At 44.7% G+C, this 27,338-nt stretch overlaps 2 protein-coding genes and 1 long non-coding RNA gene across 18 annotated transcripts in view; 2 read left to right on the top strand and 1 right to left on the bottom strand.

The window, feature by feature from the left end:
• rims1b (regulating synaptic membrane exocytosis 1b) overlaps nt 1–4,053 on the top strand; it is a 145,065-nt gene extending 141,012 nt beyond the window's left edge. For all 11 annotated transcript variants that reach the window (XM_061830220.1, XM_061830210.1, XM_061830213.1 and 8 more), the window contains 3 exons: nt 3,344–3,445; nt 3,573–3,712; nt 3,835–4,053. In XM_061830220.1, the coding sequence (XP_061686204.1) occupies nt 3,344–3,445; nt 3,573–3,712; nt 3,835–4,053 (461 nt within the window). The remainder of the gene's footprint in view (nt 1–3,343; nt 3,446–3,572; nt 3,713–3,834) is intronic.
• The window catches only part of LOC133506255 (uncharacterized), a 28,481-nt gene extending 17,955 nt beyond the window's left edge, over nt 1–10,526 (bottom strand). Inside the window, exons 1-4 of one of the 3 annotated variants that reach the window (XR_009796445.1) lie at nt 10,098–10,526; nt 8,757–8,853; nt 5,496–7,049; nt 3,956–4,090 (exon numbers count right to left, since the gene is read on the bottom strand). This is a non-coding gene — a long non-coding RNA (uncharacterized LOC133506255). Of the gene's footprint in view, nt 1–3,955; nt 7,050–8,756; nt 8,854–10,097 lie in introns of all 3 variants that reach the window. The other 2 variants (XR_009796444.1, XR_009796443.1) reach the window with 2 other exon arrangements.
• Nucleotides 9,694–27,338, top strand: part of LOC133506254 (potassium voltage-gated channel subfamily KQT member 5-like) — a 180,461-nt gene continuing 162,816 nt past the window's right edge. For 3 of the 4 annotated variants that reach the window (XR_009796440.1, XR_009796441.1, XM_061830222.1), the window contains exons 1-3: nt 9,694–9,871; nt 13,155–20,596; nt 21,853–22,008. The gene's annotated coding sequence lies outside the window, so the exon portion shown is untranslated. Of the gene's footprint in view, nt 9,872–13,154; nt 20,597–21,471; nt 21,833–21,852; nt 22,009–27,338 lie in introns of those variants that run through there. The other variant, XR_009796442.1, reaches the window with a different exon arrangement.

Below are 27,338 nucleotides of genomic sequence, written 5' to 3'. Positions count from 1 at the left end.
AAGTCAATGTTCCCCTCCTCCCTCGAGACATGGGTAAAATTGTGCCAGAAGTGGGAGGTGAAACTCCTTCTGACAGCAAATTCTGCCAAATGTTCCCAACAGACACTCACAATACATTTGGGCCTGCCCCGTAAGACTGGCATCTTCAACCAAAGTTCCGCCCCTCTTTTCAAAACATGCCGCAATTATTCAGATGACGCGACCATAAAGTACATCATTGAACTGTGACCTAGAATGTCCTGGTGCCAAGTGGACGTGTGGACACCCTTATACTTGAACATGGCATTCGTTATGGACAATCCATGATGAGCACAGAACAGGGTTCTGATTGGGGGGTAAAGCGGGGTGGGGGTTTGTTCCTCCCAAACATGTCCTTCCAGGTCTCGCTTTAATTGCCAATGTGAGCATTTAAATTCCCCAGCAGTAATATGTAGTCCCCGCAGGAGCGCTCTCCTGTACCTCTTCTAAGGACCCCAAAAAGTGTGGGGACTGAACTGCTATTTGGTGCATAGCCACAAACAACATTCAGGAAAAGTCCATCACCCGTCCATCATCAAGGCAGAGTGAGGCGACCCTCTTGTCCACCATACTGAACCGCAATGTATAGGTGCCGAGTCGGTGCACAATAACAATACCCACACCTGCTCTCCACCTTTCAGCACAGGCAGTTCCAGTCCAATCCTTCTTAAAGTGCGGGTGACATCCCTAAAAACATAAAATAGATATTGTAATGAAAAATACATATAACAGTATTCACTTCAATGTCTATACGGAAAAAAAAAAGTGAGCGGAGAGCGCGTCATCCATGCACAAAGTTGCGCAATTGAGTGTCCCTCGACATCCAATTGGTCGCCATATTAGTCGCGTCATCTGTCCTTGACGTCATCGTCACTTCCGCCGTTGAAAACGCGCAGTGCCTGCTACTATGGAAGCCGAACAACAAAGATATTCAGATTTTTCCAACGCCCCTTCTGACACGGAAGCTCTTTTCGAAAAGGACAATACCACACAACCGAGTGAAGTTACCGGGGCAATATTACACTATTGTTTCAAGCCATATTCAGATGATATGCCTTCACGGCCAAACCGCATCCCGTCCGATCACTTCCGCGGCGGAGATGAGGCATCGCGGCTCGGTGTGGCTTATGACGGAGCCGAGCGGTGCTGCTTTGTGTTCAGTCGAGCCGGCGTGCTTCATGCTCGCACGCGACTGAGTAACGCATTCTCGGCTGGGTTCTTCAGAGCCGCCCCCGTCGCAAAGCCCGACACGCAGCCTCGCGGAAGATGTGACCGCCGAACGCGGCGCCTCAGCCGGTGTGGCTGAGTTTCATCCCGCCGTCATAAATAAGGAGGGGGTGGAGCCGAGCTATGTTGCAGGCTGAGTGAGACGTTGGGTGGGCGATGCGCACATCGACACATTTCATACGGGGATCTTTTGTTACGTTATGAGAGAGACCAATTACGTGGTCCGCCCCAAACTATTATTTTTTTTAGTAGCTGTATACACACCTACCTGTTATTTGGAACCCACGAAGCTCTCGTCCTTTGCACCCGTGCAATCCATTTTTCACAACGAACAGGGTCTCTTTCAAACTTATGCAGCATAATTTCATTCTCCCGAGTGTTCAAGCAATGTCCAGCAATACAATGAGCCGGCATTTTGGCTAACACCAAGGAACAACGAGCTACCTTCGCGGAGGTAAAACTAAAGGAAACAAACGAGTCCACGAGGGGGCGCCACTGTCCTTCACGTCACTTCCTGCTTCTTCTCGACAACAAATTCGTGAGAGGATTTTCAGGGCGGGAGTTACAAAAAGCTGTATATGTCAAAATCATGTTTTGTGGTGAAAAATCACATGAGGCCATATTGGCTGTGGGTTTTTCATTAATAATATACCAAAAATCATCCGTTTGATGACACTTGAGCTTTAAGAGGGATGATACCAGTGCCCAACCTCTGTGAAAGCGACTATGTACAGTCAGAACATCTCGACCTCATAACCAGCTCACGCTCCTTCTCAACCAGAGTTGTGATGTTCCATGTTCCGAGAGCCACCTTCTGTAATCAGGGATTGGCTCACCAAGGTCGCCACTACCCAGCTCACACGCAACCGACCCAATTTAGACCCTCCCACAGGTGGTGAGCCCATGGGAAGTGGGACCCACGTTATCCTTTCGGGCTGTGCCCAGCAAGTTCTATGGGTGCAGGCCTGGCCACCATGCACTTGGCTTCAAGCCCCACTTCCAGCCCAGGCTCTAAAAGGCCACCCCGATGACCTGCGTCTGGGCAAATGTAAATATATTCCAGTATTTTTAAACATTATATGGGTCTTTGGAGCCGTGCTTCGTCTTTTCTCTCACCTAAGACCAGTTTTCAAAGAGTGACCTCAAGAAGGGGAATCGCTACATTAATATGCTACATTTATTTTGCTCTCATTGATGAAATAGTGGAGGCACAGTCGACAACTGGTTAGAGCGTCTGCCTCACAAAAGAGACCAGGGTTCACACTCTGGCCCGGCTGTGTGGACTTTGCATGTCTGCCATGCCTGCATGGGTTTTCTCTGGGCATTCAGGTTTCCTCCCACACCCCAAAAACATCCATGTTAGGGTAATTGAAAACTAAATTGCCCATGTGTGTGAATATGACTGTGAATGCTTGTTTAAGTGTTCTCTACAATTGGATGTTCAGTTCAGGGTTTACCCAGCTTCCTGCCAAAGATAGCTGGGATAGGCTCCAGCACTACGGTGATCCCTGCAAACGCTGACCCTTTTATGTGGCTCGAATGGATGGATGGATGGATGGATGGATGGATGGATGCAATGCTAGCTCTCCGGCATTAGGGGTTTGCATCTCTCCGCGACCAGTGCTTTGTAGTCTCATGGCAGCCTGTGGAGTACATTTCCTGAGGCAGTTAGAGGTAAAAATGAATCTCCACACTTACCTTTTATACTAACAGCCTGACTTGGTTGCAATTCCTACTGATCCATTTTTGACAAAGTCGGCTTGCCAAATTGTAAAGAAACATCCTTGTTGTGAAGTTACTTCCGCCTTTTGGGCTGAAGGAGGTATGGTGTTACATTACATTCTTGCAGTTTTTGCACACAGAATTATGTAAAAATGGCAGCTTACAATGCGGTGATTAGTATTTTTACAATGAATAATTGCATAACCTGATTTGTAACCTGCAGCTAATAAAAAAGGTATGGATAATTGCAATGTAACACCAAGTTTTGACTTTCTGACTTTACTTCCACTTTAATGTAAGATGTAGTTTTACATTAAACAGCTATACAAACAGACTTTCATGTTATTATCAACATTTATCTTTGTGTGTTTTACAGGTGACATCCAGATAGGTATGATGGAGAAAAAGGGTCAGCTGGAGGTGGAAGTTATCAGAGCGCGAGGTCTTGTGCAAAAGCCAGGATCGAAATCTCTACCAGGTAAATAAGAACCTTGACTGAGATAATAGAACAGTTAATCACATGGTTTTTCTGGGTAGAATTGCCTCAAACATATTACCAATTTAGCTCCTTCAAACATTTTCCATTGTTTCATCCCTCCCTTCAGCGCCTTATGTCAAGGTGTATCTGCTGAATAATGGAGCATACGTAGCCAAAAAGAAAACAAAGATTGCACGGAAAACACTTGACCCACTGTACCAGCAAGCATTGCTGTTCGAAGAAAGTCCACAAGGAAAAGTCTTACAGGTGAGGGGAAAATGTAGTAGTGTTTGAGTCACATGTTTTTTTTTCTGTATTCCCATCGTAAAATAAAGTTTTAGCTGGAGTTAACTAAAGGGCGTATAAAATAATTTTATTGCTTCCTTCAGGTGATTGTATGGGGAGATTATGGCCGCATGGACCATAAAAGCTTCATGGGAGTTGCACAAATCCTCCTTGAGGAGCTGGACTTATCAAGCACAGTAATTGGTTGGTATAAGTTGTTCCCACCTTCTTCTTTGGTGGATCCAACTCTTGCTTCCCTCACACGAAGAGCTTCTCAGTCTTCGCTCGACAGCTCCTCTGGACCACACGGGGTCCGATCATAGTGGACCAACAGCTCCACAGCGCACTGCGTGTGATTACCTCATGGCATGCATGGGGAGAAAAAAAACTAAAGCAGAAATATAGAGTAACAACAATCAAAAATCACATCACAACAAGAAAGCTTTGTTGAGATCTGACAATCATTCCTGTTGTGGTTAATTTAGTCTAGGCACGACTTTTCAGTGTCCCATAACACTTTCAAAAACACATCTCTGTGCACGCTGAAGATTGGGGCCTGTCTACAGACAACCAGTAGTACCTTTCAATTTGGGGGATCCTGAAGTTGATAAATGATGAATGCCATGTGACCAATGAAGCAGGGTGGCTTTTAGCTGAATTAAGATAAGCAATGAATTGTATATAAGCGCTGGAATGTATGAACTGGAGACAGAGGTTACCTCCCTCCACACCTGCAGGTAGTGTACTGGCATCCTATGTGGAAGGGCCTCCTCTAGAACCCCATTAGACTGCCACCACCTCTGCCCACGAGTGGGGTGCTTCCACATGGGTATTTAATGTGGAAGCACAGGGCCTTCTTCTGGTGCCTACACCCTGAAGCCGCATCACTGGTCCCTCTCTCTGTCTAAAGATCCTCTATTCAAAATGTTTACCATGGCTACGCTAAAGCCATACTGTTTTAGTGTGTTTGCTTTGTTGTCCAATTATTTTTCCTCTGTTGCTATTGAACAAAAGGATTTTATAGTGTTCAATGCTCATGATGTGTTGTCAGTCTGGTGTGTGCATGGACAGAAAAAAACAAGTGATAAAAAAGGATATGAAACAATTTCTTGTCTGCAAGTCTTGTGCAGGAATGGGGGGCAGGTGATTAAGACATCTTTGTTTTGTAATCACGAAATTGAATTAAGTTGTCCTTGTAGAGATTGTGTTAGTCCTCCCAGGAGGATGACCAATATATAAACATTGGTGTCACTATTGATTGAATGTCACGAAAATGTACCGTCACTATAGGACTCTAAATAAGGAAATCTTTGATTCACCAAAGGAAAAGAAAGATATCGATTAAAATACCGTCCCCCAAGCATGTTTAAATGTTTTTTATGGAACCTTTTCTTTATGTTCTTTTGAGAAAACGCAAGCATAAGAGCTTGATTTTTTTTTATGACTAAAAGTTCAACTTTTTAAAAGAAAAAAAGTGAAAACTAACACAATCACTTCTCCTCTACATTTTTGTGTAGTTATTAGAAAACAGAAAATCGCTCATAGTTTTTGTTGTGCAACATTCTTTGTGTGAAAGTAACAAATCAAACTCATGTGTCAGGACAACATCAATGCTCATTCTCCATTTGGCCTATGGACCTTTCTCACCTTGTCAGAATAGGGCCGGAATTACCTTTTCTGACCTGCATGCAGATTTTTTTTTTCTAATGTAATCAAATACTTGAAAAAAGATACTGAATTAGAAAAGTGTTTTTTTTCCACTTACTGTAGGGCCGCTTATATCTTGCATGGAGGTGTACAGTTTGCTTGTAATTGAAAATTAAAGAGAAAAAATTAATGAAACTGAAGCATTCCCATTCCACCACTACATTGGAGTCAAATTAGTCTTTGCCATGTCCCTCGGTCAGGTGCTGAACAGAATCTGGAGATTACGTTGACATTTTTCCTCATATCCTATCCCCCACAAATGTACTGTACTGTAGTCCTGAGAAGACCTCACAGCCCCCTCCTGCTTTCATTCCTCATCATTGTATACCTCCAAGGAGACGGTGTATCATTAAACGTGTACAGAGCAAATGGAAATCACATCAGTTTGTATGGAAATAAACACAACTTCTGTTTCAACATAATGTTGTCACATGGGATGTCACACATTACCAAGTATAAAAGCAAATGCTGAGCGAGTGATACACTGTAAATATTCAACAGCCATTCGCTCTAGGGCCAAGTCATATCATGAGGATGTATGAATCCGCGGTTGGGGACCATCCAATGGGACAACTCAAGGTAATAGACTTGGATTTGCAACGTGGGTGACCATGAAAACCAACAAGTCTGGAAAAGATGTCTCGATGATCATTTCAACTTTAAACCCAATGTATGAATCCTGGTCAAGTCCTGTCTCGTTTTTGATTGTTTTTTTCCTTTGTCAGTATTAACAGGAAAACATTGATTGTTTACAACATGTGTTCCATTGAAAGAAAATTTGTAAAAAAAAAAAAGAAAAAAATGTCAGGCATTGATTGCAACATTTCTTGTTTGTATAACAGATATGGGTCAAATGTACGTTTTATATTTCAAAAATATAATTTTTATGATTTACAAATAAAAAGAATGTGTGGAAGAAAATATTCATCTATTTTCTGGTATCTTGCAATGAGGCCAAAGTCGGTGAGGTCACCCTGGAGTTACTGTCAATAATAACAATATTTAGAAATCAATTTTACATATGATCATGTTTTATATATGATCATTCTTAATTTCACACTTTGTTGAAGAGCTTCATGTTAGGATGGGTAGAACTAGCATTTTTGATCCCTCTTAATAATCCGATGATGATATGCATTAAAGTTGAACCAAGCGTACCCCAAAAAAAAACATTTTGGAAATTTGAGACATTGCAAAAAAGTCTTGCTCACATGACTGACGATGTTTGATTTAAAATGGAAATTCGAAAGGTGGACGACTGCTGAGAGCATCTGCCTCATAGTTCTGAGGACCGGGGTCCAAATCCTTGCGCTGTGTGTGGAGTTTGTCTTTTCTCGCCGTGCCTGTGTGGGTTTTCTCCGGGCACCTTCCTCACACATCCCAAAGATGTGCGTGGTAGGTTAATTAAAGACTTCAAACTGCCCATAGGTGTGAATGGAAGTTGAATTTTTCCCTCCCCGTCTTGCAACATGTGGCTGGCGACCTTAAGGCCCACCAGACCTCTGGCAGGTATCCTAACCTAACCGATGTCGGTGAGGCAAGGGGCAGCGGATCCCATCCAGTTTGCCACTGCCTCGCAATGCAATGCACGTGGGGCCCGATAGTGGAGATGCTGAAGGAGAAATAACAAAATACATGTCACTTGGGAGAAGATGGTTTTTTTTTACCCCCCCAGTTATGGGCGTAGCTTGATGGCCAATTGCATGCTTGTTTGGTAATAATGGGTCACCTTCATGTCAATCAATGAAGTGAATATTCTACCGAATGGCCACTGCCTGTAATAAGGGCACCAATTAGTCATAATTAGTAACCAGTTTGAACCAGTTTGACATAATGTTTAAGTTCCAGGCTGTTGTCTTGAGATGTTGCTTCAGTATGTCTGTATAATATTCCTTCTTCAGGATGCCATCAATTTTCTGAAGTGCCCCAATCCCTCCTGGAAAAAATGTAGCCTGCCCCAATAGATGATACTACAACACCTATATTTCAAAGTTGGGATATTGTTCCCAGGCTTGCAAGATTTCCTCCTTTTCTGTCAACAGGACGATGCTCACCATACCCTGGAGATCAATTTTAATTTCATCAGACCACAGCACATGCCTCCAAAAATGTAGGTCTTTGTCATTCTGTGCATTCGAAAATACAGGTTTTGTGTCACGGTTGACTTCAGCCAGCATTTTTTGCTTTTTTTTCTTGTGTTACTATGCGCATTTAGAGCAAAATACATTCTCTGGGACTAAGAATCCATCTCCTTCCAGAGCAGTGTGATGGCTGGAAATTTCCACGGTGTTTACTTCAGTATAATTATTATATACAACATCACACACAAAGAACCACACTTGTTCAAATCCACATTTCTCTTCCAGTAATCTTAGCTCAAATCCATGAACCGGTGTGCCCATAATTAACTTAAAAGTTTTCAATAAACCAGTGATTGTCAACAAGTCTGCCGGGGCACATAAGCGTGCCAGGATCTCACTACAAGTGTACTGTGGGATTTTTTAAAATTACATAACTGCTCGAAAAATATTTATTTACAAGAAACAATGTATTTTGTCCTCTATTTATGCCAGGGAGGCATAGTGACCAACAGTAACAAATAAAGTCTCTTCCTTTTGATGGCAGGAATTACTCACATACAGTAATTAATGTATCCACTATCCATGTTTTGTGACTTTTTTTAATTCATTGTTTTATCATGTATTGGTTTCTATTATTCTTGCCTTCCTATTGTTCTCGTTTGGTATTGTTCTCCTTCCAAGCAGCTGTGTGACTCCCCCCCCCCCCCCCCGTGACACCTTGAGGAGTGATGCACCCCTTTGCTGACTTCAAAGCAGATGCTCTTCAACACCAAAAACATGCTGTAAATCACATGCCCTGCTGACCTCTAGCAGGTTTATTTAGACAATGCTGCAACTTTGAAGAAATGTTTACTTAAGTATTCATCTTTGTGTTGGTATTGCCATCTGTTCCTGCACTTGTTTTGTAATCTTGTGACCCTTTGTTTTGAGAAACTAATAAAAAGGGGGACACCAATAAGGCTGACTCAGAATGGGTGTTGGAGTTGCAGCTAGTCAGCCAAACCCGTGTCTCCCCGCCCGGGCTAAATTGAAGACCACTTTGTAACCCTTCATTTGCATATTTCGTCCAGCAGTTGGGTTTAAACCTAACATTTTTGTTTGCTTGTGTCCTGGGCGATTTTTAAATTGTAGAATATGTGCCTTGGTGCCATAAAGGTTGGAAATCACTGCAGTAAACCATCTGGTGTCCAAAGAAAGGATTTCATTTACTTGGTTCTTCGAGCCGGATTCCAACATACCTGAGGATCCCAGCTTCAGTGTCAACCTCCAGGAAGACCGTGGCCACAGCAACTCAGAGCCGTTAAGGGTCTGGTCTTCGAGCTCTCAAACTGGGATCTGAGGGTTGACGGAAATCCGAGGGACAAGAAGATGTCTGAGTAAGAAACATTTTCCTTGTGGGGTATGAACGAGTGAGTGTTGACATAAAATCTGCGCGAAGACACTGTCACAGTCTACACAAAGATACTGGGAAGGAGAAGTCTTGTGATTATGAGTCAATCGCAAGAATGAGGGACGGCGGAGTTCGACAAATTCTGTGGAAATATTCGAGGGTGGACTCAGGTTGCGGACTTAAATTCCGTATAAAATATACTTCAATACGTAAATGATACATCGATATAATATGATAACAACAAACAAAACAGCTGAGAAATATACGAGGACAGACTCTGGTTGCGCACTTAAATTCCGTGTTAAACAATACTTCAGTACGTCAATAACAAATCGATACGATACAATAACATCAAATAAAAGTGCCGTAACAGAAAAGAAAAAAAAGTTGGAGCGTGTGTCTGTGTAAACAATGGAGTGAGAGACAGGATCGCAAATGACAGCTCGTCTGGATGCACAGGCAAGATTTCTCCGCCCTGCTGAGTCAAAGCTTGAGAAATACCAAAGGGGAATATTGAACAGTCCCCCTATCTAATATAAAAGCCGACCTTAGAACACGATAGGTGTAGTGTGTTGGGTCCAAATTCTCAAAATGGGGAATAATAGCAGTAAATGTTATTAATGAAATAACGTCAGCCAATATGTGCCCATGTGTTTTTTCACCACAAAACATGATTTTGACGTATACAGCTTTTTGTAACTCCCGCCATGAAAATTCTCTCGAGGGATTTGTTTTTGAGAGGAAGCAGCAAAGGACTTAAAGAACAGCAGCCCCCCCCCCCCCCCCAGTGGACTCGTTGTTCCTTCGTGTTGGCCAAAATGCCGGCTCATTGCATTGCTGGACATTGCTTTAACACTCGGGAGAATGGATTACCCTTCATAAGTTTGCAAGAGCCCCGGTTCGTTGTGAAAAATGGATTGCACAGGTGCAGAGGACGAGAGCTTCGTGGGTTCCAAATCACAGGTAGGTGTGTATACAGCTGCTAAAAAAAGTAATAGCTTGGGGCGGACCACGTAATTGGTCTCTCATAACGTAACAAAAGATCCCTGTACGAAATATGTCGATGTGCACGTCGGACGGCGGCGAATCTGAAGAACGCTGCCAAGAATGCCTCACTTAGCCGCGTGTGCTAAGTAAAGCGCCCCGGCTCGACAGTGTTCATCGCGTACTGCGGCGGCTATGAACAAACCCTAAAAGCAGCATGGCCCGGCTCCATTATATGTCACCACGGCGCCACACTGGCTGAGGCGCCGCGTTCGGCGGTCACAGCTTCCGCGAAGGCTGCTTGTCGGGCTTTGCGGATGGGGGCGGCTCTGAAGAACCTAGCGGAGAATGCCTCACTCAGCTGCGTGTGTGCAGTAAAGCGCCCCGGCTTGACTGTGTTGCTCATCACGTACTGCGGCGTCTATAAACAACCACCTAAAGCAATACCCCTCGGCTCCGTCATAAGACACACCGGCCGGCTGCGATGAGCTGTAGTGGCTTATCTCTGTCGCGGAAGTGGATCGGACGGGGATGCGGTTTGGCCGTGATCGCATATCATCTGAATATGGCTCGAAACAATAGTGTAATATTGCCCCGAAGGCTCGAAACAATAGTGTAATATTGCCCTGGTAACTTAACTCGGTTCTGTGGTGTTTCCTTTTCGAAAAGAGCTTCCGTGTGAGAAGGGGCGCGTTTGTCTCCCATAGTTAGGCTGCACCACGTGTTTTCATTGGCAAATGTCTGGGTGACGTTACGGACGGAGGATGCAGCCAATATGGAGACTACTTGGATATCATAGAATGACACTTCTGCAACTTTGCGCATGGATGACGGGCTCTCCGCCCACATATATTTTTTCGTATCGACATTGAAGTGAATAATGTTATATGTATTTTTCATTACAATATCTATTTTAGAACGTTTATAGGGATGACACTTGGGCTTTAACTTAACTGGATTAGAAAAATGGTGGCACGGTGGCTCAGCTGGTAAAGCGGCCTCAGTTTTGAGGTCCCGGGTTCAATCCTGGACCTGCCTGTGTGGAGTTTGCATGTTCTCCCTGTGCCTGCGTGGGTTTTCTCCGGGCACTTCGGTTTCCTCCCACATTCCAAAAACATACAACATTAATTGGACACTCTAAATTGCTCCTAAGTGTGATTGTGAGTGCATCTGTTTGTCTCAATGTGCCCTGCGATTGGCTGGGAACCAGTTAAGGGTGTACCCCGGCTCCTGCCCGTTGACAGCTGGGATGGGCTCCAGCACTCCCCATGACCCTTGTGAGAATAAGGAGCAAAGAAAATGCTGGATGGATGGTTTAGAAAAATAATTTTTTTGCTGGCCAGCCTGATTTGGAAAATAAATTCTATACACACACACACACACATTCCCTAACACGTAATGTGTTAAAGGGATAAATTGTGATTTGGGAAAAGAAAATTGATCATTTGAATTGGAAGAGAAGTGGCCAGGGCAGAGAGAATATTAGTGAAATGTAAATGACAAAAAGCTCTCTCACCAAGTGGGGCATGGGCTGCTGCCCTTGCAAACACTACCTTTGACCTCAGGAGAGATTTGAGCCATGTAGCAGTACAGAACACAGAGATAAAATGTTCAGAAGGAGTCAGAAAAAGAAAAATCAAGAAAATTGACAGAAAGAACAAACAGTTGGGCAGAAAGATATGTTGTTCCATCGAAAGGAAAAGGATGAGACAGGACCAGTGTAAAGGACAAAAGACACAAAAAGACAAGAGGTAGTAGAAAAAAGAAAAGAAAACACTGGCTTACTACTACCTTCACATTATGAGACAACACCACACAGAATGACTAGATCAGATGGGACTGACTTGAAATGGTGCCGACTCGACTATTTTAGTGGAAAGGACTTGGACTAAGAAAGATGTTAAAAATGGTGTGGAAGTTATTACTCTTCACATAAAGCCAACAAAAATCAATCTGCAGTAAATTTGAAAATTCAGAGAGCAACCAAGCATTTTAGACATAGAGCAAATCAAGAAAATTAAACAAGAAGAGTAAAACAAAAGGATGAGCCTTTTGAGGAATACAGAGTGAAAATGACAATTGTATTCGAGACTAACAGCAGGTGGCAGGAAGATCAAGATGCAAATGGGCCTCTTCAACAGCAGTTGAAGAATGCTCTCCAGGTTCAAAAGATGCAGTTCGCAGCTAACTTAACAAACATTACATCGGCCTGTCCGCAGGCACATTGGAAGAGTATGTAAATCACGTCCTGCATACTAAAAAGAGAAAAATAAGTAAAATTAATAAAAGAAAGGAAAAAGAGAACAGAGGTCTACAGATACCTTGTATCAAGATGAAGGACAGGAGGGGTTTATCAAGGTGCATTCTCAGCAAAAATGAGACTTAAAGGAGGACTTTGTTCAAAATTCATATGTACAATAAACCTTCCAATATGAATTAATATTATTATTACATATATTTCGGACATTAATTGAAAAAAAATGAAAATAAAAAAAATTTTTGAAATCCAAGCAAAATCTGGATAAGTGCCAGCTTTCACAGCAAAACCTGGAAGAAACATCCTTAACCCGCCCCTGACGTCAGCGGTGCTTAGCATTACAGACCATTCATTATAGCTAAACCAAGATGTCAATGCGTTGTGCAACAAAACAGAGAAAACACACCCAAATTTGTCCTTCCTTAACCTCCTGTGGGGTCAACCTGACAGGACAAAGCTGTGGCTGCCACAGTCAAGGCTCATTCATCAGCAGTGAAATTTGTACACATTTAATCATTACTGATTATTAGCCGCTTAATAAAAGGCTCTTGTGCTGGTACTATATAAGAAAGAACATACTTTATGAGGCGGCACAGTGGCACAGCTGTTCCATCCTGGACCTGCGTGTAAGGAGTTTGCATGTTGTCCCTATGTCTGCGTGTGTGTAACCTGCCTCCTGCTTGGTGACAGCTGGGATAGGGTCTAGCACTCCCGTGACTATCGTGCGGCTAAGAAAATGGATGGATGGATGGATATATATACGTGTAAGCACACAACACTTCCCTGTTACTACTTATGGCGATGCGCGCGTGGAAAATTTTGTGTTACCGGGCAGCTTTTGTCTTCTTCTTTTGGCTATCCTGCCAGAAGACACACGTCTCGTGTGCGGCAGATACCTAGATAAGACCCAGACGTCTGTATTGCACATTCCTTTGTAATAAATCAATTTGCTGTTAACTCGTCTAATCATTGGTCATCTCTTCCTCAATCCATGAACACGTGTAGGGTCCAAACTCGCAAATCCCTACAATTTCTTGGTGACCCCGACGGTAAGTCGAGGGAGGCCGATGGGCGTTGGCCGTCGACAGATGACATTTTTGGAGACATATGAGAAACACAGGAGTGTTTTACGGACAAGTCGAGAGTGATCACCTTTACTTCTGACTTCTCCAGGTCACGACCCACATAAAACCAAAGGTAAGCAGAAGCCTGTTACCGTTGAATTCTACATATTGAACTGCCTATATTTGAGAAGTCATTGGTATCAGATTGTTCCTGCCTCATATGAATTATTGAATATGTGATGATGAAGAAGTGAGAATAAGAGAAGTTGTATATCCTGTCATAGCTGACGTATATTGTAGACAAACAATTACACTGTGAGGTTTACCTGTTACACCTAAGGGGGATGGGATCCTATAAAAACAGAGGGTTTGCCGTCGGTTTGAGCCTGGGACATCGCAAGGTGAATAGTATAGAAGTTCTAATTTGTTGCGCGATAGGAATTTAGGTGGGTTTAGTCGAAGAAGAGTGACCACTAAATTAAATAAATAATCATGGATGGTGAATTTGATCGTGAATGTGCCAAATATAATCCGACAAAAGATTAAATTGCACATTGAAATTGAGTGACAAAGGATGGCTGATGTTGACGAAAAGAAACAAGACAAAGAAAGGAAAAATAATGGCAAAAGCACAATTTAGGTAAAATTCACAATTGGGACAAACTGACGATGAAGTTATAGGAAATTGACAGAGACTATGTAAAACAGGTAAAAGAGGGACTGATTAGACAAGGGTTCATGGAACTTAAAGATAATTAAAGGTGAACAAAGAAAGGCGAACTGCGCATTTAATGATGGTGACGGCGATGGCAACGTTGAAGAAAAATGATAATGGTAAGTCGAACGAAGGTAAAGTAAGTAAAGAAGAGGGTACAGTTACTCCTGGACCGGCGCCGACCGCGCCCCTGTATCCAACACTCTCTTTGCCTTATGTGAGGAAGACAGACGTTCGAACAGGACCAGGAAACTACCTGAGAATCGCTGGTAAGGTGGCAAGTGACATGGAGGGCATCAACGGGCCCATGACGAAAAAAAGATGGGGCTGAGAAAAGTTGTATTTGATATGTGGACACGAGTAAAGGGGACTGGAAATGAGGAAGCATATTCAACATGCAAACACGCATGTGCTCTGAACCACATGTAAGTACACCACACACACACACACACATACACACACACAATAATTAAATAATTCGAAAGTGTTTGCAGTCATGTTCCCAGACAGTGACATTGCTAAAAACTACCACTGTGGGGAAAGGAAGACTTCGTACCTGGCTACATTTGGCATCGCTGCCCACTTTTGATCTCTACTGCCTCAAAGCCAAAAAAGCCAGAATAGAGACTGACATATCTACGCTTATTGAGAAGGCTGACAGGCTGTTAGAGGAGGCAGAACAAAAGAGGAATCTGAGGTTTATCACCGAGGCCAATGCACTCAGAGGCAGAGCAAAGGACAAGAGAGCCACTTTGGCACCTCTGCAGCAACAAAGAGGAGGGACTGGGTAGGCTCAAGGAGCTAGAGTAGGGGTGCTGAAACAGACATCAGTAGAAGACATTTGTGTATATAGTTGCAATTGTAGTTAGAATCTGGTTTTCTGTATACTGTTATGTGAAGATGTTGACAATGGTCATATCAATGAGAACTACCGCAAGGGGTGACAGGTGATCACTGTCACGGGTACTGAGGTACTGGAACATTTGATGAACCAAGAACGGTTGATGGCACCATTGGGTGAGTGTTTTTTTCCTTACTCTTGATTTCCCACGATGGCCCTAAATTTTTCGTGTCGGCCCTAAATTTTTTCTGTGTCAACCCTAAATTTTTCGTGTCAGCCCCTAAGAATGCCCCTAAAAAGCCCTTAAGTTTTTTTGGTCAGACTGAGTATGAACCCTGCAAGAAGGCAGATAGGGAGGAAAAGTCCTAAACCACACCAGATGTAATTTTTTTGGCAGGCACAACCACCTAGACAGGCAGGTGGGTTCCGAGGTAATAGCCGGGGTGGATACGCAGGAAGGCGTGGAGGGGGCCGGGGGAGCAACAACATCAAATTGATCAAGGATGTTTTGGTTGTGGTTCTCCCGATCACTGGATTAAAGACTGTCCAACAGCTCCTCCACCTCAAGGTCCAATGCGAGGGTGTGGTGGCTGGTCCAACAACTGAGGGGGCCAAGGCACAGGCAGAAATGACAGCTTTGGCAGCCCACCTTGGGGTCCTGCGATGCAGGTGCCATGATCCCCATCTCTGTTGCGGGGTGAAAAGTGAACACTCTCCTTGACACAGGGGCAACACACCCCTCACTCAACATCTCGCTCCTGGACACTTTATTTTCACAACACTCTGCACAATTGATGTGCTTCTCGGGGACTCAACAAGCCCTGCAATGGACTCAACCCCTACCGACAATCTTAGCTGGACAGGCCTTTCACCATTTGTTTGTACGTTCACCACAAACACCAGTGAACTTGTTAGGATGTGACCTATTATTTAAGGCACGTGCCTCTATCTTATGCGGCTTTGGAGGACTTGTTGTTTCTTTCCCAAATGGACACATAATGCCGGCAGCTGAATTCGTCTGCCACTCTGGACAATGGCTTATGACACCTGTGAGTGAACTCCAACTGTGGACATTTATTGGGCCCGACTTCAACCAGAAAGATCGCTCAAACCTGGTCTCACACATCAATTTCTGTTGTGGAAGCCCTGGTTAAACACTCTTAGGGCTTACCTGCCTCCACTAGATCCATACCATTACCCACTATATTACAACCGCAATCAAACTTTGCATGGATATAAGGTGATGTTTGGGACATGATATTCACACATATATACACAGCAAGAGAGGGTGTAGCAGCATCCTGCTCTCTTACACCTGATCACATGACATGGTTCAAAATGCAGGAAGAGTCAGTACCCAAATTTCACTCGCTCTGTCTCCAGGACACAAGGCCCGATAGCTGGGACCAATGGTGAAACGACTGACTCAAATGATTGACTGGGAGGACACACCACTGCCTAACGTACAGCTCTCCAAATCTGCAGATTCATACCGCATCATTGTTCCTGACGCACCCTCGACAACTAATATGACCATATTAGAACACGAGACCCTAACAAGAGAACACGGATGTGACTACTCTAACCATGACGACGGAGCCCTGGAAACATCCACCTCCTTGTGGTGTACACCACTCAGGCCAGTTCTAAAAGCAGATGGTAACACTTATCGTATGGCGCATGATTCAAGAGTCATTAATGATGGAAAGACCACACCACTGTTACCTGTACCAGACCCCCACAGAATATTGTCTACCATCACATCTGATTTCAAATACTTCACAGCGATTGATTTGGCAAATGCATTCTTCTGAGTCCCACTCGCACTCGAGTATAGACACTTGTTTGCATTCAGATACCAGGGAAACAATTTGCAATACACCAGGTCGCCACAAGGCTTCAAAAATTCACTTCATTTTTTAATCAATGTTTGAAATCATTGCTGCAGGATCTAATGTAAATGTAAACTCTTGATGTATGTTGATGATCTCCTATTGGCAGCCACATCAGCAGAGTCGTGTTTGTCTCTAACTAAACTTGTTTTGCTCCGTTTGCATGAGCTGGGATTCAAAGCCTCCAGAAAGAAGCTTCAGTGTTGTCGCAAATCGGTGATCTTCTTGGGCAGAGTGATCTCCTCTGAAGGATCCACTATGTCCTCGGAGCATCGTTCTTCTATACTACAGCACAAACATCCTGACACGGTGAAGGAGATGCTTGCTTTTCTTGGTTTGTGCAGCTACAGCAGACACTACCTTCCATGCTTTGCAGATCGCACCGCTCCCCTCAGACACACGGTGAAAAACCAAGGTTACAGAAACCTTGCTGCCAAATTGGAGTGGTCAGCGGAGTTAGACTCTGTCTATACCACTCTTGCACAAGATCTCGCATCAGCAGCATTTCGGGCTGCCCCGAATTACACCATCCCATTTATTTTAGATGTTACTGTCACAACTACCATTGTGAATGCAACTTTAAACCAGAAGAAGGATGGAAAGTGTCATGTTCTGATGTATTGTAGCATTCCACTTGATCCACTTGAGGCCAAAAGCCCTGAATGCACTAGGTTTGCAGCTGGGCTCGTCAAAGTTATCCAAAAAAAAAACACACACATGGTTATGTCATATCCCCTTGTGGTCCTTACTGACCACTCGTGACAGCCCACATTGCCTCATCAGCATTCACACTATCTTTTCATAGGCAAACATGCCTGTTGAAAATTCTCACAGCACCAAACATCACATATGTCCGCACTGGCATTGACATAACTAATGAATTGCATCCAGACCCGCACTGCTTTGAAATTGCTGTGATTGATTCTCTTCATCCATGTGCTGATCTCTCTGTCCAACCTCTGATTAATGGCAGGGTCCTGTTCACTGATGTTTTGCTGTTACCGTAAGCCAGATGGCTCTTTGGCTGCGGTGGCTGATCTAGTGGAGCAGCAACCCTCAGCCGAATTTTTTAACTGTTTCCTCTTCCGTAGTACCGTCTGCCCCCTCAGCCCAGGCAGTGGAAGTGCTCGCACTCTGTTTCGCACTGGAACTGGCGGCCAGACAATCTGTCACCGTCTATTCTGACTCAGCTTACGCTGTCTCGGCTGCTGGGTTGGACCTGGCTGCCTGGAAATGGAATGACTTTAAAATAGCTAAAGGTACTCCTACTGCTGTCATGATCCTGCCGCTCCAGCCCGGGCTGTGCAGGTGCCCGCGCGGTCGCGCTAGTTGGGAGGCACACACCTGCGCCTCATGCGGGCTGATTATCCCGTGTACATATAGGACCCCGATGACGACTGGTCCTCCGCCAGATCGCTGAGGTTCATGTCCCATTCCAGCACTCTAGTATCCCTGACCGTCAACCCGTGTGTACCGACCTTCGGCTGTTCTCCGACCGACCCCGTAAGCCTGACTCCCTTGATACTTCTGCCTGCTTTGATTATTCTCCCGTGTACCGACTCCTGCCTGCCCGCTGACCTGCTCTCTACGCCCGACGTCTCAACTACCACTGCTGCACCTGACTGCCTGCCCGATCCCCGACCTTCTAATAATAAACGTTTTTCCCCGAACTACCTTGCATCTCCTGAATCCTGCATTTGAGTCCTACCTCCGTTCCGATGGGTCGTGACAGAACGATCTGGCCAAAACAGGACCCAGCGGGAAAGACCCGGCGTCGCCGGGACCGACGCAAGGTAGACCGACTGCCGGAGGACCAAGCCTGTCCGATCCGGGTAGGCTCCATGACGTCCTCCGCTTCCGTGTCATATGCTCCGCCGGCGAGCTATGAATACGTCCCGACCACGACCCGTCCAGCACTGCATATTCTTTTGGACTCGGATTTTTCGGATTATGAGGAGGACTTTGATTTATATGACCAGCTGCCTGAGTACGACTCAGATTATTTCGATTACGAATCTCTTCACCTGATCTTTCATCCCAGTCAGTTCGCTTCACCTCACCGCGTTTCCAGCACCTGAGCGTCTCCGCCCAGTAGGTCCAAGTACACCAACCCATTTGTGGGAACCCGCTTGGCCATCTACCCGGGACCTCCGCGTGGCAGCCAGAGGAGACCCCAAGGCCGGGCACTCCCTTGTGCCTCCCACTGCGCGGCAACAAAGACGCCCTCCTCGTCCTCCCACTCCTCGCCGGCAACGGTGAAACCGGCAGACCCTCAGCTGGTGGCGAAGCTTCCAGCCCAGAGGGAGGAGGAGCCGCTAAATCACGAGGTGTTCTGCCGCGAAATGCGGGCGGAGATAGAGCGGCAGAGCGCCCCATTGGCGGCTCTCACGGCCCAGGTTCAGCAGGGATTGAAGAACCAGCCAAGCTACGCTGACGTCGCGACTACTACTGACTCGCTGCTGACGCAGATTCACGCTGCAGTGGTAACGGATCCGCCACCTCGCCAAGCGCACGTTGCAGTGGGAACAGGTCCGCCACCTCGACACGCCCACGTTGCAGTTTCGACGGACTCGTTACTGACTTTTGCTCACTCGGCAGTGGCAACTGATCCACTACCAAGCCAAGCGCACGTTGCAGTGGGAACTGATCTGACACCTCGAACACGCCCACGTTGCAGTTTCAACGGACTCGTTTTTGACTCATGCTCACGCGGAAGTTGGACCCGCTCCCGAGACACGCCCATGTGTTAGTTTTGACTGACTCTCTGCCTACTCTCGTTCACGTCGCCGTGGAAACAGACCCGCCACCGCGCCACGCCCATGTTGCTGTATCAACGAAAGCACTGCAAGCTCACGTGGCAGTGGAGACTGAGGCTTTCTGCTCTTTTCCCCATTACTCCTGACGAAAATGTCGACCGTATCAATTACATACATTATAATTTGCAACGTTTGGGAAAATTCACCCTTGAAGGACTTGAAACTGTATATGAGCAACTTAAGGCGAATATCTATTATGGCTTTCCAAAATAGAATCGCATGAGATGCAGTGTTGGCCGAGAAAGTAGGTGTTTGTTCCTTTTTTGGCGACCAATGATGTACCATTAATCAGAATAACGCCTCACTAAGGCCAGAGATGGACTTAGAACCCTTGCTAAGAAAATGAAGTTACACTCTGGTGTTGATACGTCTATGTGGGATAACTGGATGAATGTGTTTGGTAAATGGAAGGGAGTCATTTCATCAATCTTCATCTTTCTGGCTGTCTTCACCTCTATTCTCACCCTCTGTGCATGGTGTTGCATTCCTTGTATTCGTTCTCTTTTAACCCGTCTGATTCAGAAGGCGACTGGTGCCCCTGCTGATGGCCGCGGCAATTATGTCCTCATCCAACCCCAGCCCCAGGTTGTTCCTCAAGATGATTTTATTGTTGCTGTCGCTCCACTCAAAAACGATGCTGTACTTCCACCGCTTCCTGATTGCCATGATGTTGACATGCCCCGTGATTGCATTGCCCTTGCTCATATTGTGTGATTATTCTGTTCTACTTATATTTGAGTGTTGTTGCTTTTTTTAAGAAATGTTTTGCTGTTTTTGAGTTGTCTAGAACTGTCCTGCAGGTTTAAAGCTAACAAGTGTTCTGAATCAAGAGGTATGCACTTGTTACAAGGTATGTTTGGACGACTAGATAGGGTTTTATGTTTTACATATTTCTTTAAGTGTTACTTTTGGGATTTTCGCATTTATTTTTGTGATCTATTTCATAGATCAAGAGAGGGGATGAAGACTATTTTACTTTTATTGAACTTTTATTATTTCCTTAAATATGACCTTATACATTTAATCAACAGATAAGGTGTTGTCCATTTGCTAATCAGACGAGGATGTGTTGTGCAGCGCGGTGGCTGTCCTTGATCTGTGTACGCAGAAAACCAGCTGGTGAGATTCTCCTCAAACCCCTACAATGTTGAATTCCGCCTGTGTGTATTCTGGCTCAAATGCTTGAATGTTGTACATTTGTTAATTTTGTTTTGTTTGCTCAATGGCGGGGGTAGTAATAACATGGAGCATCGCTGTTATACTCGCTTAACTGGCTTTTAGCACACAACACTTCCTGGTTACTATTTATGGGGTTCCACGCGGACAACCACAACCCCCTCCACCCCCGCCGCTGGTAGTTCGCGAGAGGCTGGCTGCTTGTAAAGTATGACTTGGGGTAGAAAAAAATAGTCTGGCCATGCCTGCTGTTTATTTTCTACATCTAAACCAACTCCTTAGAAAAGCATCAAATCTCAACAGTCCATATAATTGGATTATTGTTCGTTGTTAGTGCCACGCCCCCTCTAGAACATCTCAAGTGCCATCTGTGTGTATTCTGGCTCAAGTGCACAGGGTTTAACATTGTACATCATCCTATTTTTGTTTTGTTTTATAATTATTTTTCACAAAAATCGGCCACAAAATGCAAGATAGTGGACATTGTCTGTTCGGTGAAACGTATTTACGAGCGATGTGGGTCAGAAGAGCAAGCGCTGCAGGCGTGTCCTACGCTGATTGGCTGCCAGTTTTCCAGCCGGGGTCATTGGAATGTCTGAGCAAGAGAGGAATTTCGATAATACTTTTCCAATTTAGAGATATTTCTTGGTGAAATCTGTGGATAACTCTGGCATGAAAAGAACCACTGAACCGTCATACACTAACTTTTAATATGTGCTCCCATTCCTATTAGTTCGGCCAAAGTGTTTGCAGGAATAATTGTGATCATAATTGTCATACATTTGCTTCCAATAAAGAAATGCTTTGCTCTGCCCTAGATAACGTGGCAGCCTCCTAGCAGGAGATAGCAAGAACAAAAACATCTGATCATCAGAACTGTTAGAACTGCTGCCTGTTAAAGAAATGATGACCACACATGTATTCAGCAATCTTCCACACATGCACATGAACAAACACCTTGTTTCAAACTGTTTTGCTTGTCGTCTCCTTTTTGTAACATCCATGTAAATAAAGGGCGTCTCAAAACTAAATAAATAGAGGTGGTGAGGAGAGGATAATCAGAGAGTGCAGTGGTGAATTGTACGAGACAGGTCCTCTCCCCTCTCCTCGCGAGACTTGAACTGGTGTCTTTGCTTCCTTTTTTGTCCTGTTTAATGAATGTCTGATTGGTGAATCTGACATTTACTTGGTCCTTCGAGCCGGATCTCAAGATACCTGAGGTTTCCAGGGGTCGAGTCAACGTCCAGGCAAAGACCGTGGCCACGGCACTTCAGACCCTTTCCGGGACTGGGCCTCGACTTTGGATCTGGAGGCTGAGGGTTGACGAGAAGCCGAAGGAAGTGAAGACATCTCTGGTGAGTAGGAAACTCCCACACTCATGAGGAATGAGTGAATGTGCGTCTGGGTGACTGTGGCAGAACCAAACCTCGAGAATACTAGTCACTATCGAGTAGACTAATTAGTCTATAAAACTGAGAAAAGGGCAAAGTGTGTCCTGTAGGTGAGCTCCGTGAAACGTGTGCATGTGTAAAAGTGTGAGTGAAGGTTGGCTACCTCATTTGAACAGGAAATTGAGTGACAACTGTTTGAGGATGCAGAGGTAAGATTTCTCTGCCACTTGTGGTAGAAGCTTGAGAATTACCTCAAACGGAACGTAATTGTCACCCTGTTCAGGGGAAGTCAGTTTAGTCACCCTAGGTGAACCACTGACTTCAACATGGGAAAATCATCCAGCAAAATAGTTGACACAGAGGATTTTATACAAAAATTACCATATAAGGACTGGAAGTTTGTAGAAAGCCAATGTCCAATATGGCTTTGCTGGCCAGCTCAATATGCAAAAAATAGTTAACCTGCAGGATAAAATAAGAAACACACACAAAAATTATGAAAAAAAATGTGTAAAGATGGCTATGATGATACAGAATTTTGGATGTTAATAGCCATAAAAAGAAAAGGAAAAAAAAGGATAGAAAAGGAAGAATGGGAAAAAATAGACGATAAGAAAGAGGAATCAATTATGTTTCATAGAAAGGAAGATGATGAGACAGGACCAGTAGGAGTAAGGCAGGAAGGGAGGCAGGGAGTTACACACCCACACACCACCACCCCAGTTATATCGCCAACTGCTCCGGGGTATCCAGTGCTGTATCCGCCTTTATCCCCTTCACCCCCTTAACCTCCCCCACACTATGAAGGAACAAATAAAAGAGTAACTAGATCAGGAGGAGCAGAAATGGAATGGTCAAAAACATGGGGAAAGACTTTCTCTCCCATGCCAAAAATAGACCAGTCCGACGAAAGCATTGAAGAAACATATCCCATGATAGAAGTGGCAAATCCTAATATTCAAGATGATCAACTACCCACCATTTTGTAACATAGAACCTGGACTCAAGATGATGTGAAAAGGGCCATAGAAGGTATCACATCTCATAAAGTTGATGAAACAGAATTCGTCCAGGGAATGGAAGACTTAAGAAAGTCTTACCATTTAAATGGTGTGGAAGTACAACAAATTTGGATGACAGCAATGAAGGGAGATTGGCACACTATCAGAGGAGATTGGAACCGAAAAGATAAGAACGAATTACTCCCCCACCACAGTAGGGAACTTTATCATCGCGTTAAAGGATTAATAGAACGCACTTCTGCTAGATTCAGACAAAGAGCTAATTATACCTCCATTGGAAGAGCAAATCAAAAAGACGATGAAACATTTGAAGAATATAGAATCAGAATGACTGCATGTTTCAAAACAAACAGCGGCATTCCTGAAGATCACACTTCAGGGAGTGTGTATCAAGAGCAATTAAAAAATGCTCTCCATGCTAATACAAATAATTCTATAAAACAATGGATTGAAAAACATTGTGTTGACAAACCAACTGGAACCGTGGAACAATACATTAATCAAGCACTACACACAGAGTGCTACAAAATAAGAAAAAGAAAGTTGACACCTTTCTGACAGAGGAAGGAGAAATTTATGGAGCTTTATGCGAAACATTTAATAATCGTGGTCACATGCAGTGAGTCGCTCCCCATTTTATCTTGTGGTTGTTCAATTATGTCTCGAGCTGTTTGCAGCAAGAGATCTCCTGTTCTTGTGGGATGTTTGTTTGGAATGTCTAAGGTGTAATAATAGGGTGTTGGGTTTCTATTTTGTAAGACATTCAACTGTCCTCCCAGTAATTCTGTTTTTCTTTTTACTTCTATAATTCCTGTTGGAGAGGGCACTAAGCCCAGTTCTAGTTTGAGCAAGCCATCTTCTTCTTTTCCTTTCGGCTTGTCCCGTTAGGGGTCGCCACAGCGTGTCATCTTTTGCCATCTTAGCCTATCTCCTGCATCTTCCTCTCTAACCCCAACTGCCCTCATGTCTTCCCTCACCACATCCATAAACCTTCTCTTTGGTCTTCCTCTCGCTCTTTTGCCTGGGAGCTCCATCCTCAGCATCCTTCTACCAATATACTCACTCTCTCGCCTCTGAACATGTCCAAACCATCGAAGTCTGCTCTCTCGAATCTTGTCTCCAAAACATCCAACTTTGGCTGTCCCTCTAATGAGCTCATTTCTAATCCTATCCAACCTGGTCACTCCGAGCGAGAACCTCAACATCTTCATTTCTGCCACCTCCAGTTCAGATTCCTGTTGTTTCTTCAGTGCCACTGTCTCTAATCCGTACATCATGGCCGGCCTCACCACTGTTTTGTAAACTTTGCCCTTCATCCTAGCAGACACTCTTCTGCCACATAACACACCAGACACCTTTCGCCAGCTGTTCCAACCTGCTTGGACCCGTTTCTTCACTTCCTGACCACACTCTCCATTGCTCTGTATTGTTGACCCCAAGTATTTGAAGTCGTCGACCCTCGCTATCTCTTCTCCCTGTAGCCTCACTCTTCCCCCTCCACTTTTCTCATTCACGCACATATATTCTGTTTTACTTCGGCTAATCTTCATTCCTCTCCTTTCCAGTGCATGTCTCCATCTTTCCAATTGTTCCTCTGCATGCTCCCTGCTTTCACTGCATATGACAATATCATCTGCGAACATCATGGTCCAAGGGGATTCCAGTCTAACCTCATCTGTCAGCCTATCCATTACCACTGCAAACAGGAAGGGGCTCAGAGCTGATCCCTGATGCAGTCCCACCTCCACCTTAAATTCCTCTGTCACACCTAAGGCACACCTCACCATTGTTCTGCTGCCATCATACATGTCCTGTACTATTTTAACATACTTCTCTGCCACACCAGACTTACGCATGCAGTACCACAGTTCCTCTCTTGGTACTCTGTCATAGGCTTTCTCTAGATCCACAAAGATGCAATGTAGCTCCTTCTGACCTTCTCTGTACTTTTCCACGAGCATCCTCAAGGCAAATAATGCATCTGTGGTACTCTTTCTAGGCATGAAACCATACTGTTGCTCGCAGATACTTACTTCTGTCCTGAGTCTAGCCTCCACTACTCTTTCCCATAACTTCATTGTGTGGCTCATCAACTTTATTCCTCTATAGTTCCCACAGCTCTGAACATCCCCTTTGTTCTTAAAAATGGGAACTAGAACACTTTTCCTCCATTCTTCAGGCATCTTTTCGCCCGCTAGAATTCTGTTGAATAAGTTGGTCAAAAACTCCACAGCCATCTCTCCAAATTGCTTCCATACCTCTACCGGTATGTCATCAGGACCAACTGCCTTTCCAGTTTTCATCCTTTGTAGTGCCTTTCTGACTTCCCCCTTAGTAATCATTTCCACTTCCTGGTCCTTCACTCTTGCCTCTTCAACTCTTCCTTCTCTCTCATTTTCTTCATTCATCAACTTCTCAAAGTATTCTTTCCATCTATTTAGTACACTACCGGCACCAGTCAACACATTTACATCTCTATCCTTAATCACCCTGACCTGCTGCACATCCTTCCCATCTCTATCCCTCTGTCTGGCCAACCTGTAGAGATCCTTTTCTCCTTCTTTCGTGTCCAACCTGGTGTACATGTCTTCATATGCCTCTTGTTTGGCCTTTGCCACCTCTACCTTTGCCCTACGTCGCATCTCGATGTACTCCTTTCGCCTCTCCTCAGTCCTCTCAGTATCCCACTTCTTCTTCGCTAATCTCTTTCCTTGTATGACTCCCTGTATTTTGGGGTTCCACCACCAAGTCTCCTTCTCCCCTTTCCTACCAGATGACACACCAAGTACTCTCCTGCCTGTCTCTCTGATCACCTTGGCTGTCGTCGTCCAGTCTTCCGGGAGCTTCGGTTGTCCATCGAGAGCCTGTCTCACCTCTTTCCGGAAGGCTGCACAACATTCTTCCTTTTTCAGCTTCCACCACATGGTTCTCTGCTCTACCTTTGTCTTCTTAATCTTCCTACCCACCACCAGAATCATCCTACATACTACCATCCTATGCTGTCGAGCTACACTCTCCCCTACCACTACTTTACAGTCAGTAACCTCCTTCAGATTACATCGTCTGCACAAAATATAATCTACCTGCGTCGTTCTACCTCCGCTCTTGTAGGTCACTATATGTTCCTCCCTCTTCTGGAAATAAGTGTTCACTACAGCCATCTCCATCCTTTTTGCAAAGTCCACCACCATCTGCCCTTCAAAGTTCCTTTCCTGGATGCCGTACTTACCCATCACTTCTTCATCGCCCCTGTTTCCTTTACCAATATGTCCATTACAATCTGCACCAATCACAACTCTCTCGCTGTCTGGGACGCTCAGAACTACTTCATCTAGTTCCTTCCAGAATTTCTCTTTCAACTCTAGGTCACATCCTACCTGTGGTGCATAGCCGCTAACCACATTATACATAACACCCTCAATTTCAAATTTTAGTCTCATCACTCGATCTGATACTCTTTTCACCTCCAAGACATTCTTAGCCAGCTCTTCCTTTAAAATAACCCCTACTCCATTTCTCTTCCCATCTACTCCGTGGTAGAATAATTTAAACCGTGCTCCCAAACTTCTAGCCTTACTACCTTTCCACCTGCTCTCTTGGATGCACAGAATATCAACCTTTCTCCTAATCATCATGTCAACCAACTCCTGTGCTTTTCCTGTCATAGTCCCAACATTCAAAGTCCCTACACTCAGTTGTAGGCTCTGTGCATTCCTCTTTTTCTTCTGACGCTGGATCCGGTTTCCTCCTCTTCTTTGTCTTCGACCCACAGTAGCTGAATTTCCACCGACGCCCTGCAGGTTAGCAGTGCCGGGGGCGGGCGTTGTTAACCCGGGCCACGACCGATCCGGTATGGGATTCTTTAGATGAACGCTCATATTTGTTTGGCACAGTTTTTACGCCGGATGCCCTTCCTGACGCAACCCTCTGCATTTATCCGGGCTTGGGACCGGCCTACAGATTGCACTGGTTTGTGCCCCCATAGGGCTGCATTTTTTGAGCAAGCCATCTCTTCCCAACAAATTTACAGGGCAATCTGGGACCATGAGCATTGTCAATTTACACGACTCTCCCAGGGGGTCCAACACCCATACAGGATTTGTTTCAGCGACTACAGAGAGCCTTCCCTGAGCTGTTCTGACAAACACTTTCCTTCTTGACATGGTGCATCCTGGAATGCACTCTCTACATGCTGTTTTACATGCCCCTGTGTCACGCAAAAATTTCATAGACTTACCGTTCACGATCAGTTCCACCTCAGGTCTAGCCACG

This window comes from Syngnathoides biaculeatus, chromosome 9 (assembly GCF_019802595.1).
Source record: "Syngnathoides biaculeatus isolate LvHL_M chromosome 9, ASM1980259v1, whole genome shotgun sequence".
Taxonomy (NCBI): Eukaryota; Metazoa; Chordata; class Actinopteri; order Syngnathiformes; family Syngnathidae; genus Syngnathoides; species Syngnathoides biaculeatus.
This window is presented reverse-complemented; position numbering and strand designations above follow the sequence as displayed.